Genomic DNA, 15,526 nt, shown 5'->3' with positions numbered 1-15,526 from the left:
AATACCCAATCTAACTTTTCTCTCTCAGAGTCAGTTTCTTGTTTAGAATATAGTTCTAAAAATGGTACTATTTTTTTCTTAAGCTTTGGACTTGAAACCTTTGACTTGGTCTTCGATCCTCATATTTTTGATACCCATTATATTCAATCATTTACACCAGATTTCCAGATTTGGCTCTTGAAAAGTTTTCAGCTTTCCCTTTCTACTTCTATTACATTATGTTTAGTCTTTGTCATTTTATACCTTTTTTTTTTTAAAGACAGGGTCTCACTCTGTCGCCTGGGCTAGAGTCCAGGGTCATGATTATAGTTGACTGCAACCTCAAATTCCTGGGCTTAAATAACCCTCTCACCTCAACCTCCCTAGTAGCTAGGACTACAGGTGAACCACCACACCAGGCTAATTTTTCTATTTAAGTCGGTTTTGCTATGTTGCTCAGGCTGGTCTTGAACTCATGGCCTCAAGTGATCCTCCCATCTTGGCCTTCCCAAATACTGGGATTACAAACATGAGCCACTGTGCTCAGCCTATCATTTCATTCTCGAACTAATTTGCTTTTTTTTTGCAGTTTTTGGCCAGGGCTGGGTTTGAACCCACCACCTCTGGCATGTGGACCCGGTGCCCTACTCCTTTGAGCCACAGGTGCCACCCTCTCGAACTAATTTGTAATTGCCTTCTAAAAAATCTCTGGTCGGCAGTGCCCATAGCTCAGTGCGTAGGGCGCTGGCCACATACACCCAGGTTGGTGGGTTCAAACCCAGCCTGGGCCAGCTAAAACAACAATGACAACTGCAACAACCAGAAAACATAGCTGGACGTTGTGGTGGGCGCCTGTAGTCCCAGCTACTTGGGTGGCTGAGGCAAGAGAATCACTTAAGCCCAAGAGTCTGAGGTTGCTGTGAGCTGTGATGCCACAGCACTCTACCAAGGGCAACACAGTGAGACTGTCTCAAAAAAAAAAAAAAAGGAGAAACAATACAAAATTTCAGATTGTTTTAGAAGTAGTAAGGGCAAGTCACTTTTCATTTTATAAAAATATGCAGGATTTTGGATTATGATGCCAAATGCATTTCTTACAATTTTTTTTAATTTTAATTATTATGGGTACATAATAGCTATATATTGTTATAGGGTAAAATGTGATGTTTTGATACAGGCATACCATGTGAATTAATCAAATCAGAGTAATTAGGGTATCCTTCACCTCAGGCATGTATCTTTTCTTTTTATTAGGAACATTCCAATTCCACCCTTTTAGTTATTTTAAAGTATACTCTAAGTTATTGTTGATAGTAGTCACTCTATTGTGCTATCAAATATTGTTCATTCTAGCTATCTAACTATACTTTTGTACCCACCGACCATCCCTACTTTATGCCTCTCTCCTTCCACTACGCTTCCCATCATCTAGTAACTGTCTTGGTCATAAAGTCTAAAGCTACTGTTTTAGTCTGTGATCTCATGCCTATGAGCTCCTATGACTCATTATTTCGATCATTTCTCAGCTACATTTCTAGTATGGTTTAATAGTTTATTTAGCTCATATTCTTTTTTTTTTTTTTTTTTTGTAGAGACAGAGTCTCACTTTATGGCCCTCGGTAGAGTGCCGTGGCCTCACACAGCTCACAGCAACCTCTAACTCCTGGGCTTAAGCAATTCTCTTGCCTCAGCCTCCCGAGTAGCTGGGACTACAGGCGCCCGCCACAACACCCGGCTATTTTTTGGTTGCAGTTTTGGCCGGGGCCGGATTTGAACCCGCCACCCTCGGTATATGGGGCCGGCGCCTTACCGACTGAGCCACAGGCGCCGCCCTTAACTCATATTCTTACATAACTGTGTATTTATGTCTTACTCCCTAAGAATCCTGATAGCAGAGCCTGTATTTTACATACTTTGGAACCCTCCACAATAGCATCTTACAAAATGTTATATTTCCAATAATTTTTATTTTGGTTTTGACTTTAATTCAGCAGCTTAACAAAACCATTTAGATAGAAGGTTCCTAGAATGTGTTTTTCAACTATACTTGCCTGCAAAAAGGTCCTGTGGCTCTTGGTCTTGTTCCTCTTGGATACCATTTTCTTTGGAGCCATTGTTGATAGGAAGAAGGGATGTAGTTCTCTTTGGAGACTGGGGCTTGCTCTAAAGACAAAGAAATAATCTGAATAAAACTGTACCATTAAAAACAAACCCAGTATGCCTAGAAAGTTACATTTAATACATTCCTCAGTTGCTACTAGTCAACCAATTCAATAAACAGCAAATCATTATTAATATTGTTTGTTTGTTTTTTTAATTTTTTTTTTTTTTTTTTGTAGAGACAGAGTCTCACTTTACCGCCTTCGGTAGAGTGCCGTGATGTCACAGGACTCACAGCAACCTCTAGCTCTCGGGCTTCCGTGATTCTCCTGTCTCAGCCTCCCGAGCAGCTGGGACTACAGGTGCCCGCCACAACGCCCAGCTATTTTTTGGTTGCAGTTCAGCCGGGGCTGGGTTTGAACCAGCCACCCTCGGTATATGGGGCAGGCGCCCTACTCACTGAGCCACAGGCGTCACCCCATTATTAATATTGTTAAGTAACCGATCACAGAGCTAAAATAAGTTCATAAATTTTGTGGGTTAATTTCTAACACTACAACACTGTTCAAATGCCCTACCCCAAAGCACATGATACCAACACGGGTATGTGTACACACAGATAATTTTCAAAAGAACCTGTCCAAATGTATTTTTCCTTCTCCGTTGATGACCTTTATTCTTTCAAATGCTGATGGGGCACATTCTAGTGATCAGGATGCCACAATGGAATCCAGAATTTAAACTCTGTCCCTGGCTTACTCTGTGGCCTTGGCTACAATGTTCACTGAAGCCCAGTTGTATGGAGTTCACTGACCTACCTGATAGGCAAATAGAGGATACAACACTTTACATCTAATACTGTAAATAAATATAGCTTATCATGGGAAGGAGGAGAGAGACGGTGATGGGGTTTTGGTGTGCTATCATCTAATCCGTATAATGTAGGGGTATATGGCACATCTCTCAGGCGAAGGGCTCAATTACTTGAACTTTACCTAACAAACTCAAACAATGTAACCCAATTGTTTATAACCTTGTATCAATATGACATTAAAAAAAAAAGTTCTCCCAGTAGCCTGTTGGGGAGGGGGCATAAAAAAACCAAAAAACCTATCTTTCATCTTAACTCACATTTTTTTTTTAATTTTTTCTTTTTTATTTTTAATTTCAGCTTGCTTGTTCATTCTTCTTTGTTTGAAGTACTCTTTTTTTTTTTTGTTCATTTTCTTCTTCCTCTGGCAATGCTCTGCTGCTTTTGATGTTAGTAGAGACGGGGGTCTTACTCTGGCTCACTGCTAGTCATACTGGTCTTGAACCTCTGAGCTCAGGCAATCCAACCGCCTCGGCCTCCCACAGCGCTGGTACTACAGGCGTGAGCCACCACGCCCGGCCTTTAACTCACAGTTTTTAACCACACCATATGTCAGGCTTAGAGAATAAAAACCAGTCATGCTTAGCCTAGTGGGCACATGGTGAAAATACAGTCAGTCCATGGCCTTTAAAGCTCAGAGATCAGCCCTAAACAAGGGTAGGGTGGATCCCCAGACCCATACCAGAATGAACAAAGCTAGACTGTGCAGAACATAAAGAGAAAGATGGGAATCTGGCTTCAAAAGCCATGGTGTAGTGTTACAGGGTTTTGAAGTCAGCCCCCTAAGGGCAAATCAGTTACAAGACCTGACTTAAGGAACCTTTTTTTTTTTTTGTTGTTGAGACAGGGTCCCACCCTATGCCCCTGAGCAGAGTGCAGTGGGCGTGGTAGCTCACCACAACCTCAGACTCGGGCTGCGGGCACCCCGCTGCCTCAGCCTCCGGAAGCCGCTGGGATTACAGGTGCTCGCCGAGGTGCCCGGCTGGGTTTTTCCATTTTTTTCACGAGTCGGGGTCTCACTGTCGCTCAGGCGAGTCTCGAACTCCTGAGCTCAAGCGATTCTCCCTCCTCAGCCTCCCACAGTGCTGGGATTACAGGTGTGAGCCACCGCACCCGGCTAAGGAACCTTTTATAAACATTTCCTTAACAAATATGAGGGAGTTTCTTCCTTAGAGACAGGCCTTTTCTGATCCAACAGAACAAAGTGAAATGATAGATCTATTTGGGCATTCTAAATTTGGCCTGCAAACATCTTCATGCCAGTACAGAGGCCATACTTAAGAAAGAAACTGTCACCAATATTTAGATTTATATTAGCAAACAATGCTTCTACTGGAACTATTCTATGCTAATAAAGTTTAAAGAGCACTTAACTGCATATGTTTAAATGTTATAACAATTCTGTTAGAGACAGTGGTCCTGTCCTCCAGCTGCCTTTGTTTCTTTTCTTTTCTTTTTTTTTTTTTTGTAGAGACAGAGTCTCACTTTATGGCCCTCGGTAGAGTGCCGTGGCCTCACACAGCTCACAGCAACCTCCAACTCCTGGGCTTAAGTGATTCTCTTGCCTCAGCCTCCCGAGTATTTGGGACTACAAGCGCCCGCCACAATGCCCGGCTATTTTTGGTTGCAGTTTGGCCGGGGCTGGGTTTGAACCCGCCACCCTCGGTATATGGGGCTGGCGCCTTACCGACTGAGCCACAGGCGCCGCCCTTCTTTTTTTTTTTTTTTGAGACAGTCTCAAGCTGTTGCCCGGGGTAGAGTGCTGTAGTGTCATAGCTCACAGAAACCTCCAACTCAGGCTCAAGTGATCCTCTTGCCTCAGTTTTTCTATTTTTAGTAGAGACAGGGGTCTCACTTTTGCTCAGGCTAGTCTCGAACTCGTGAACTTAAGCAATCCACCTGCCTCGGCCTCCCACAGTGCTAGGATTACAGGCTTAAGCCACCAGACCCGGCCTCTCTAGCTGCTTCTACCTACCACCTTTAAACCAAAATTTAAAAATCTCTGCAGGGAGACAAAAGACAAAAAACAGGGTAAAGGCTTGCCTCTCGTAGCACGGTGATTACAGTGCTGGCCACGTACACGGAGGATGGCAGGTTCGAACCCACCCCGGGCCAGCTAAAGCAACAATGACAACTGAAATAAAAAAATAGCTGGGTGTTGCCATGGGCACCTATAGTCCCACCTACTTGGGAGGCTGAGGCAAGAGAATCACTTAAGCCCAAGAGTTTGAGATTGCTGTGAGCTGTGACACATTACTTTACGCAGGGTCACATAACAAAAAAAAAAAAGGGTAAAAATAAAACCAGCATAAACTTTTGCCTCATGCATCGCCAACCATCTTCTTCCATAATCACTTCCCTCCTACACTCTTAACAGTACAGCAATCTAATCTAAAGTCACTTGATTTAATTCACTTCCAAATGACAACAGTCATCTCCAGATGGAGATCTAGAAAAGATTAAAACCCAGTACACATTAGGATATATGTGTACAAATATCATTTACTAATAGTTCACAGAGGGGACCAGAGCAACAGGAAAGGCACAGGTTAGAATTTAGCCATTTTTACAAATGCCTAGCAGGACCTGTTCCTGTGATATGAAGATGAATAAAGACAACTTTCCCTTTCTGACCTATCACCTAACCCTGGAATGTTAATGCCCAAGCACATTTTCTGGAGCAGTGTCAGACAGCAGTCTGTCTTTCCTTCTACTAATTAGAAGAAAAAGATCCAGATGAATGGGATACTGTAGTGACTACTTGAGCACTAATACCTAATCTCTTTTCCTATACCCACCCCCTTTGAAACCCCAAACAGTGTTTGTTAAAACAAAGACTTGCGGGTTCGGCGCCTATAGCACAGTGGTTATGGCCCCGGCCACATGCACCAAGGCTGGCGGGTTCGAACCCAGCCTGGGACAAATAACAACGACAACTGCAACAAAAAAATAGCCTGGTGTTGTGGCTGGCGCCTGTGGTTTCAGCTACTTGGGAGGCTCAGGCATAAGAATCTCTTAAGCCCAAAAGTTTGAGGTTGCTGTGACCTGTGACGCAATGGTACTCTACCCAAGGTAATGTCTCAAAACAAATAAACAAACAAACTTGTGCTCCCTTAGTGAGCTAAGTAACAACCACCTGTGAGAACAGAAAATTGCTATCTGCTGGGACTCAATCCCCAAAACCACACAAAGCTGAGTTTTAAAAAATCTCAATGTGGGCTTGGCGCCTGTGGCTCATGTGGCTAAGGCGCCAGCCACATGCACCTGAGCTGGCGGGTTCGCATCCAGCCCGGGCGTGCCAAACAACAATGATGGCTGCAAACAAAAAATAGCCGGGTGTTGTGGCAGGCGCCTGTGGTCCCAGCTACTTGGGAGGCTGAGGCAAGAGAATCACTTAAGCCCAGGAGCTGGACGTTGCTGTGAGTGGTGATGCCACAGAACTCTACCCAGGGTGACAGCTTGAGGCTCTGTCTCAAAAAAAAAAAAAACCTCAATGTGGACTGATTATACTTACTACCCTAATCTTTGCTCTGTACTTTCACAAAATTATTCTTCTGTATTTTGTTCTTCCCTCTCTACCATCTGAGCATTTTCTCATGTCATTAAGAATTGTAAAAAAGGCCTGGGGCATGATAGCTCATGCCTGTAATCCTAGCACTGTGGGAGGCTAAGGCAGGTGGATTGCTTGAGCTCAGGAGTTCAAAAGCAGCCTTAGCAAGAGCGAGACCCTCTGTCCCTACTAAAAAATAGTAAAACTGAGGCATGATAGCTTAAGCCCAGGAGTTTGAAGTTGCTGTGAGCTATGATGCCACGGCACTACTCTACCAAGGGTAAAAAACCTGAGACTCAGTCTCAAAAAAAAAAAAAAAAAACCAAAACCTAAAAATGGGATATTTTTACCTTTTTTTTTTGAGAGTCTCACTTGGTCACCCCTGGTAGAGTGCCATGATATCATAGCTCACAGCAACCTCAGACTCTAAGGCTCAAACGATTATTCTCTTCCCTCAGCCTCCCAAAAGTAGCTGGGATTACAGGCACCCACCACAATGCCCAGCTATTTTTAGAGGTGGGGTCTCGCTCTTGCTCAGGCTGGTCTTGAACCTATGAGCTCAGGCAATCCACCCACCTTGGCCTCCCAGAGTGCTAGGATTACAGGCTTGAGTGATCATGCCTGGCCTCATTTTTAGTTATTTAACTCTCCACGATATAGGTATACCACAACATAATCATTCCCCTAAGACTTGACATTTAGTTTCCAGGTTTCCACAAATAATGCTATGATGTCTATCTTTCATATAAATGCACATCCAATTATTTTCTTGGGATAGATTGTTAAGAAGAATCAGTGGACATAAAATTGTTTCAGTCTCTGCTAAGCTGTCTTCCAGAAAAGCCACTAATTTACATAACATAACATTACATAAGTATGTAAGAGGGCTGCATCCATAGCAACGTTAAGCCTTTTTTTTTGGAGACAAAGTCTGACTTTGTCGCCCTCTGCCCTCTGTAGAGTACTGTCACACCATAGCTCACAGGAACCTCAAAGTCTTGGGGCGTCAGCCATCCTCCTGCGTCAGCTTCCCAAGTAGCTGGGACTACAGGCGCCTGCCACAATGCCTGACTTCTTTCAGAGATGGGGTCTCACTCTTGCTCAGGCTGGTCTCCAACTTCTGCGCTCAAGCAATTCACCTGCCTCCGCCTACTAGAGTACTAGGACTGTTAAGTGTGAACCACTGTGCCAGCCCCTAATACTTCTCTTTTTAAAAATCTTTGCTAGGTTGACTGGTCTAAATTTGTTTCCTTTGTTTACTGGTCACTTGAACGCCTGTGACTTGTCTTGATACAGCTGGTGTTTGAGGCATAATATTCTTAAGTTTTACTTATAAGATTAAAAGAAAACTGAGTAGAACTACTTTCAAAGAAGAAATGGATGCATGTTCATAGTACCCCATGCGCATACAGGTCTATTAACAGAAAACAGGTCTTGCACAAGACTATAGTCTATTCAGATTAGAAAGTGAATTTTTTTAAAATTTCAGACTAAGGCGGTGCCTGTAGCTCAGTGGGTAGGGCGCTGGCCACATGCACCGAGGCTGGCAGGTTTGAACCTGGCCTGGGCCAGCTGAAGCAAGAGGACTGCTTAAGCCCAAGAGTTTGAGGTTGCTGTGAGCTGTGACGTCATAGCACTCTACCCAGGGCAACATAGTGAGACTCTGTCTCAAAAAAAAAAATAACAGGGTGGCGCTTGTGGCTCAAGGAGTAGGGCGCCGGCCCCATGTACCAGAGGTGGTGGGTTCAAACCTGGCCCCAGCCAAAAACTGCAAAAAAGTATAAATAAAAGAAAAAATAAAAATTAAAAAAAAAAATAAAATAAAATTTCAGATTAATATGAGGGTACAAATGATTAGGTTACAATGTTTGCATTTGATAGGTAAGGTCCCTGTTGTAGTTGTGCCCCACACGCAGGAGATGTGCCATATATCCTTACATTGTGCCCATTAGGTGGGAGAAAACAAATTTTCAATCAACAGTTAAAATTTTATAAAGAACTTGGAAACACAATAACTACACTGAGTGGCAAAAGTCAATACTAAAAATAAGCCTTGGTTTATAATCCATATTTTAAAAACCTCTTAGTACAGCGGTTCTTAACCTGCGGGTTGCGACCCCTTTGGGGGTCAAACGACCCTTTCACAGGGTAGCCTAAAACCATCACATACAGCCCGTACAAATATAGGTGTATGAAATAATTTTACAGTTGGGGGTCACCACTATATGACGCACCGTATAAAAGGGTCGCAGCATTAGGAAGGTTGAGAACCACTATCTTAGTGTAAGTTATACAACTATCTATCTGCTCAAAAGGGACTAAATTTCTCAACAACAGATAAAAAAACTAATACTTGGCTCGGCGCGGGTAGCTCAAGTGGCTAAGGTGCCAGCTACATTCAAACCCAGGCGGGTTTGAATCCAGCCTGGGCCTGCCAAACAGCAATGACAACTACAACCAAAAAATAGCCGGGCATTGTGGCAGGTGCCTATAGTCCCAGCTATTTGGGAGGCTGAGGCAAGAGAATCGCTTAAAGCCCGGAGTTGGAGGTTGCTGTGAGCTGTGACGCCATAGCACTCTACGCAGGGCAACAACTTGAGGCTCTGTTTCAAAAAAAAAAAATAATAATATAAATGCTATGTCTGTAATATAGTAAATAAGACCAAAGAACTGTCCTGCCTTTTTTTGAAAACAGTCTCACTCTGTTGCCCAGGGTAGAGTGCAGTGCAGTGCAGTGCAGTGCAGTAGAAATAGGGTCACACTCTTCCCTGGGCTGGTCTTGAACTCCTAAGCTCAAGCGATCCTCGTGCCTCGGCCTCCCAAAGTACTAGAATTACAAGTGTTAGCCACTGTGCCTGGACTCTCTCCCCCCTTTTTCTTTTAATATAAAGGAAGCATTCTCTCTCTCTCTCTCTTTTTTTTTTTAATTAACAGAATCCTAGTTAGGATATTCAACACTTGCTTACTGCCTTTGGCTGTTAATTCTAGCAGGTAGTTCCGCAGATAAGTCTGTTTAAAAGTTCAACTGCTGGGCGGCACCTGTGGCTCAGTGAGTAGGGCGCCGGCCCCATATGCCGAGGGAGGAGGGTTCAAACCCGGCCCCGGCCAAACTGCAACCAAAAAATAGCCGGGCGTTGTGGCGGGCGCCTGTAGTCCCAGCTACTTGGGAGGCTGAGGCAAGAGAATCGCTTAAGCCCAGGAGCTGGAGGTTGCTGTGAGCTGTGTGATGCCACAGCACTCTTCTGAGGGCCATAAAGTGAGACTCTGTCTCTACAAAAAAAAAAAAAAAAAAAGTTCAACTGCTTCTATCTATAAAAGCACACAGACAAATACTAATTTGTTAGAGAAGAAATAGATCTGCTAGCAACAAGGGCACTTTGGTTAAAAACAAGCAGGTATTTCTTTTTTTTTTTTTTGTAGAGACAGAGTCTCACTTTATGGCCCTCTGTAGAGTGCCGTGGCCTCACACAGCTCACAGCAACCTCCAACTCCTGGGCTTAAGCGATTCTCTTGCCTCAGCCTCCCAAGCAGCTGGGACCACAGGCGCCCGCCACAACGCCCGGCTATACAAGCAGGTATTTCTTGACCATTACTAGCCTCAATCCATTGGGCCCAGGTCACTAACACAATTTTCTTAGCTCAGAGAAGGACAGACATGGGCTTGCTACCTTTCAGAATTGGCAAAGCCATTCGCTACTGAAAAGTTCTACTTGGATTCTGGGCAACTTCCCTTTACGTTAAGCAAGTGTGATTCTGCCTCATGTTGCTTAACTGCTTTTGGCTCCACACAGAACCCATATATTACATTCAAGGGACTCTCAAAAGGGTAATTAAAACTCTTCAGTGCATTTAGAGGTCAAACCCAAATTCTTCCCAATCCAACTTTTCTGCCACCTGCATACTCCCCAGCTTATTTATTTATTTGAGACAGAGCCTCAAGCTGTCACCCTGGGTAGAGTGTCGTGATATCACAGCTCACAGCAACCTCCAACTCCTGGGCTCAAGTGATTCTCCTGCCTCCGCCTCCCAAGTAGCCAGGACTATAGGCGTCCATCACAACGCTTGGCTATTTTTGGGTTGCAGCCGTCATTGTTGTTTGGCGGGCCCTGGCTGGATTTGAACACGCCAGTTCAGGTGTATGTGGCTGGTGCCTTAGCCACTTGAGTGACAGGTGCTGAGCCACCCCCAGCTTATTTATTTTGGGCTGGAAAAAGGTTGATAGATTACTTGTAATTATCTTACAATTTTAAAAGAGAAAAATATAAATAACAGAGTCTTACTATGTAGCCCTCAGTAGAGTTCCCTGGTGTCACAGCTCATAGCAACCTCTAACTCTTGGGCTTAAGCACTTCTCTTGCCTCAACCTCTGAAGTAACTGAGACTACAGGTGCCTGCCACAATGCCTGGCTGTTTTTTGTTGCAGTTGTCGTTGTTTAGCAGGCCCATGCTAGGTTTGAACCCACCTGCCTCAGTGTATGTGGCCAGTGCCCTAACCACTAAGCTATGGGCACCAAGTCACTGTCACAGTTATTGAAGCAATCTCCAGAATGAAACCCAGGCTTCTTCATGCATGTCTCACAGTAAAAACTGGTTTCTCTCCTTCCACCTTTCTTATTTCTTCTGCTGCAAACCATACAATTCTTTGTATTTTTTTCATCTTGTATTATAAAATACGTCTTCCCATTTAGCCTGTCCTTAGTTGTCAGAAGATAATGGGCTTCCCTCTTTTTTTCCTGTAGGAAATGTATGTCTGTAATTTTTCCCCACTGTCATCATCTAATAAGTAAAGGTCATAACTGTTCCAAAGTGCAACTTCCATCAGCCAGAAGACCTTTCTTTTTTTTTTTTTGCAGTTTTTGGCCAGGGCTGGGTTTGAACCTGCCACCTCCAGCATATAGATTTTTTTTTTTCAGAAGACTTTTTTCCACCATTTATATGACCTCCTTGTAAATCCATAACATCCACACTATTACTGATCAGCTCTGTCCACTCTTCCCATAAACTTTATGTATTCTAAAATAACTGTTGGCTTTTCAAACCTAACAGGCTCTTTTGTTTTTTTTTTTTTTTTTTTGAGACAGAACAGGTGTCGAGCCACTGACATAGTTCACTGTGACGAGTTCACAGTGGCTCGTCTCACTATGTCGTCCTTGGTAGAGTGCAGTGGCGTCACAGCTCACAGCAACCTCTAACTCTTGGGCTTCCGTGATTCTCTTACCTCAGCCACCCAAGTAGTTAGGACTATAGGCGCCTGTCACAACACCCAGCTATTTTGTTGTTGTTATTGTTGTTGCAGTTGTCATTGTTGTTTAGCTGACCTAGGCTGGGTTCGAACCTGCCAGCCTCAGTGAATCTGGCTGGCGCTGTAACCACTGTACTACAGGCACTGAGCCTGAACAGGCTATTTCTTCCCATAATCAGTGTGATCAACCGTGTTTGAGGGCCAAAGAGTGTACTCAGCACTGTTCAGTGACGTTTTTTCATAATATGAGAGGCATATCATTTTCACTTCACATTGACAGGCATATAATGCATATTCCTGAAGTGTCTTCTTTTTCAGATCACTTGGAAAATCCTTCCTAGAAGCTGTAACAGTTCCCGTTAAATGTGTTTTCACTTTATGCAATTCCTGAGCAAGTTGAGGGCTTGCGTAGAACGCAACAAGTAAAACCATATCAATGTCTTCCAAAATCGGAATGGAACAGGAAAATCATTATGTTGGATGAAGTCTAAAACAGAATCTGAAAGGGATTTATATGCTCAGGTAACACTGTTTCTCGAGAACTAGGGCAGCGGTCCCCAACTTTTCAGCACCAGGGATTAGTTTCATGGAAGACAATTTTTCCAGGAATGGGTGTGGTGGAGTGGGGCATTAGAATCTCATAATGCCTAAACAATCTAGATCCTTTGCATGCAGTTTACAGTAGGGTTTGCCCCTTGAAAATCTAATGCTGCCCCTGATCTGACAAGAGAGGCGGAGCTCCGGTGTTGATGCAAGTGATGGAGAGCAGTTGTAAATACAGAATAAGCTTTGCTTGCTTCCTCACCCACATGCTGCTCACCTCCTACTGTGCAGCCTGGTTTCTAACAGGCCATGAACCAGGGTTAGGGACTGCAGAACTAGAATACCCATTTTTTTCAAGGAAAATTAGTACACTACCCTGTTTCCCCGAAAATAAGACATCCTCAGAAAATAAGACCTACTTACAGGAAAGCTAAGACGTCCCCTGAAAATAAGACCTACCGCATCTTTGGGAGCACACCTTAAAATAAGACACTGTCTTATTTTCGGGGAAACAGGGTAGTAAAGCAAGATAGAGCTACTGAGTTATGTGATCACATTGTAACAATTAGGAAGCAGTCAATACTAGAAGCTATGCACAGATGACAGGGCAGCCATGGAGTCTTTAAAAATTCCCCTAGAAGGACTTGGCAAGAAAAGCAACTCCTTTGGCCACTTTTACTCACAGGAAGAAATGAGCAAAGTGGGGGCAGTGGGCTAGGTGCAGTGGCTCATGCTTATAATCCTAGCACTCTGGGAGGCCAAGGCGGGTGGATTGCTTGTACTCAGGAGTTTGAGACCAGCCTGAGCAAAAATGAGACCCCGTCTCTACTAAAAATAGAAAAACTGAGGCAAGAGAATTGCTTGAGCCTAAGAGTTGGAGATTGCAGTGAGCTATAACGCCATAGCACTCTATCCGGGGTCAGCTTGAAACTTTGTCTCAAATAAATAAATAAATAAAATAAGTGGGTCAATGTATTAGTTTTCTATTGTTGCTGTAACCTACAACAAATTGTCAAAAATCTGACAGTTTAAACAATACAAAATATTACAGTCCTATAGAAGTCTGATACAGATTTGTGGGCTAAAATGAAGATGTTAGAAGAGCTATGTGACTTTCTAGAGGTTCTAGGGGAAAATCTGTTTCCTTGCCCTTTCTAAAGGCCGTTCTTTGGCTCATGGCCTATTTTACCTTCAAAAATCCTTATATTTTTAAGGATCCTTGTGATTTTCCACTGGTCCCACCCTGATAACCCAGGACAATTTCCTTATCTTTTATTTATTTATTTATTAATTTTTTTTTGAGGTAGAGTTTCACTATGTCACCCTTGGTAGAGTGCTGTGGCATCACAGCTCACAGCAACCTCAAACTCTTGGGCTCCCAAGTAGTTGGGGCTACAAGCTCCCACCGCAACACCTGGCTATTTTTGTTGTTGTTGTTATCATTGTTGTTCAGCAGGCCCAGGCTGGGTTTGAGTCCCACCCCCACCCAGGTGAATGTGCCTGGCGCCCTAACCACTGAACTATAGGCACTGGCCTATTTATTTATTCAAGACAGAGTCACACTTTGTCGCCCTTGGTAGAGTGTCATGGTGTCACAGCTCACAGCAACCTCAAACTCTTGGGCTTAAGCGATCCGCTTGCCTCAGCCTCCCAAGTAGCTGGGACTACAGGCAACTGCCACAACACCCGGCTAGTTTTAGAGATAAGGTCTCACTCTGGCTCAGGCTGGTCTTGAACCTGTGAGATCAGGCAATCCATCCGCTTTGGCCTCCCAGAGTGCTAGGATTACAGGCGTGAGGACCTCGCCTAGCCTTCCCTATCTTTTAAACATTTTTTTATTTTTTAGAGAGACAGGGTCTTGCTCTGTCACCCAGGCTAGAGTCCCTGAACTCTGGGACTCAAGTGACCTCCAGTTTTAGTCTCCTGAGTAGCTAGGATTACACACCACACCCAGCTAACCCTTAAAAATTTTTTGTAGGTTATGTTGCCCAGGATGGTCTCAAACTTCTGGCCTCAAGTGATTGTTCTGCCTTGGTCTCCTAAAGTGCTTGTACGATTGTAGGCATGAGCCACCGTATCTGGTCTAATTTCCTTAAGATCACCTGATTCGCAACCTTAATTCCAGCTTCACCCTTAATTCCCCCTTGCCACATAACCTAACATATTCACTGGTTCTACAAATAGGACATGGACATCTTTGTGGGGAAGGGGGAACATTATTCTGCTCATTGTAAGGAGTGGCTCCTCTCCTACCACTATGTTTCAAAACTGGCACAGATGCATTTAAAGCATAAATGCATCTGTGCTTGAGAAATTGGGCATTCAGTGTCTACCAGCATTGGGGATAGGGTGCTACTTACTCTATAAACTGGGTAAACACAAATTAACCTAAATGATTTTACAATATTACTCCCTCTCATAGCTTAAGGAATTAAACTAAGAGTTTTTGTATTGGGATCTATGAGACCCAGGTTTCAGGGGGTGGTCTATGAATGTGGATGGGAATTAAATTACAATTTTGTTTTCATTAACCTCTAACTGAAATTCAGCATTGCCTTTAATCATAAAGACGGGCAACAAAACATAACAGCAATAGCAGTACCTGAGACTGTAACTAATAGATATTTTATATGATGTTATAGTTGTTATAGATCTCAAATTATCATGTATGCTCATTTCAATTTAAAAATTCTGATGTTTATATCTATTTCTTGATATTATTTAAAGCATTAAAAAGCACATTAGTAATACAAAATTGTTTCAATATGTTAATTGTATTTCAATATAATTGGTTTCCTTTGTAATCTTATGTATTTTAATTTTATACATTTAAAAATATTATTCGAGGAATGTATCCACCAAGTTTACTGGCCTGCCAATGGGCCCACTCAAAAAAGTAAAGAACTTATGATCTAAAGAGTAGAAGGACTAATGAAAATGGTAAGGGGGAGAGGGCAGAGGGTAGGGAAAATAAGCATGAAGCTGACCATTGAGCTAGTTAAGGAAAACCATGGCTGTCAGAGGTCTCAAGAACTCCCAAAATTTAGCTACAGACATTCTACTGAATTCTCTAAAGTAATTTCCATAAATGTTTTGGGTCTCAAATTAGTAGACCTAGAAGGGCCCAGAAAAGTGCAGAGGAATCAGAGTACTAATGGGCGGTTTATCTTCTAAACTGAAAAAGCAAACCCAGTTCAAATCTGCTCTGAAAGCAGAATAAAGCCACAGCTGTCCATCTGAC

The 15,526-nt window shown here is 43.2% G+C and overlaps 1 protein-coding gene across 2 annotated transcripts in view; it reads right to left on the bottom strand.

Moving 5' to 3' along the window:
• The window catches only part of SNX1 (sorting nexin 1), a 55,326-nt gene that overhangs the window by 26,406 nt on the left and 13,394 nt on the right, over nt 1-15,526 (bottom strand). For both annotated transcript variants that reach the window (XM_053596109.1, XM_053596110.1), the window contains exon 2: nt 2,031-2,142. In XM_053596109.1, the coding sequence (XP_053452084.1) occupies nt 2,031-2,142 (112 nt within the window). The remainder of the gene's footprint in view (nt 1-2,030; nt 2,143-15,526) is intronic.

This window comes from Nycticebus coucang, chromosome 6 (assembly GCF_027406575.1).
Source record: "Nycticebus coucang isolate mNycCou1 chromosome 6, mNycCou1.pri, whole genome shotgun sequence".
In the NCBI taxonomy this organism is placed as follows: domain Eukaryota; kingdom Metazoa; phylum Chordata; class Mammalia; order Primates; family Lorisidae; genus Nycticebus; species Nycticebus coucang.
This window is presented reverse-complemented; position numbering and strand designations above follow the sequence as displayed.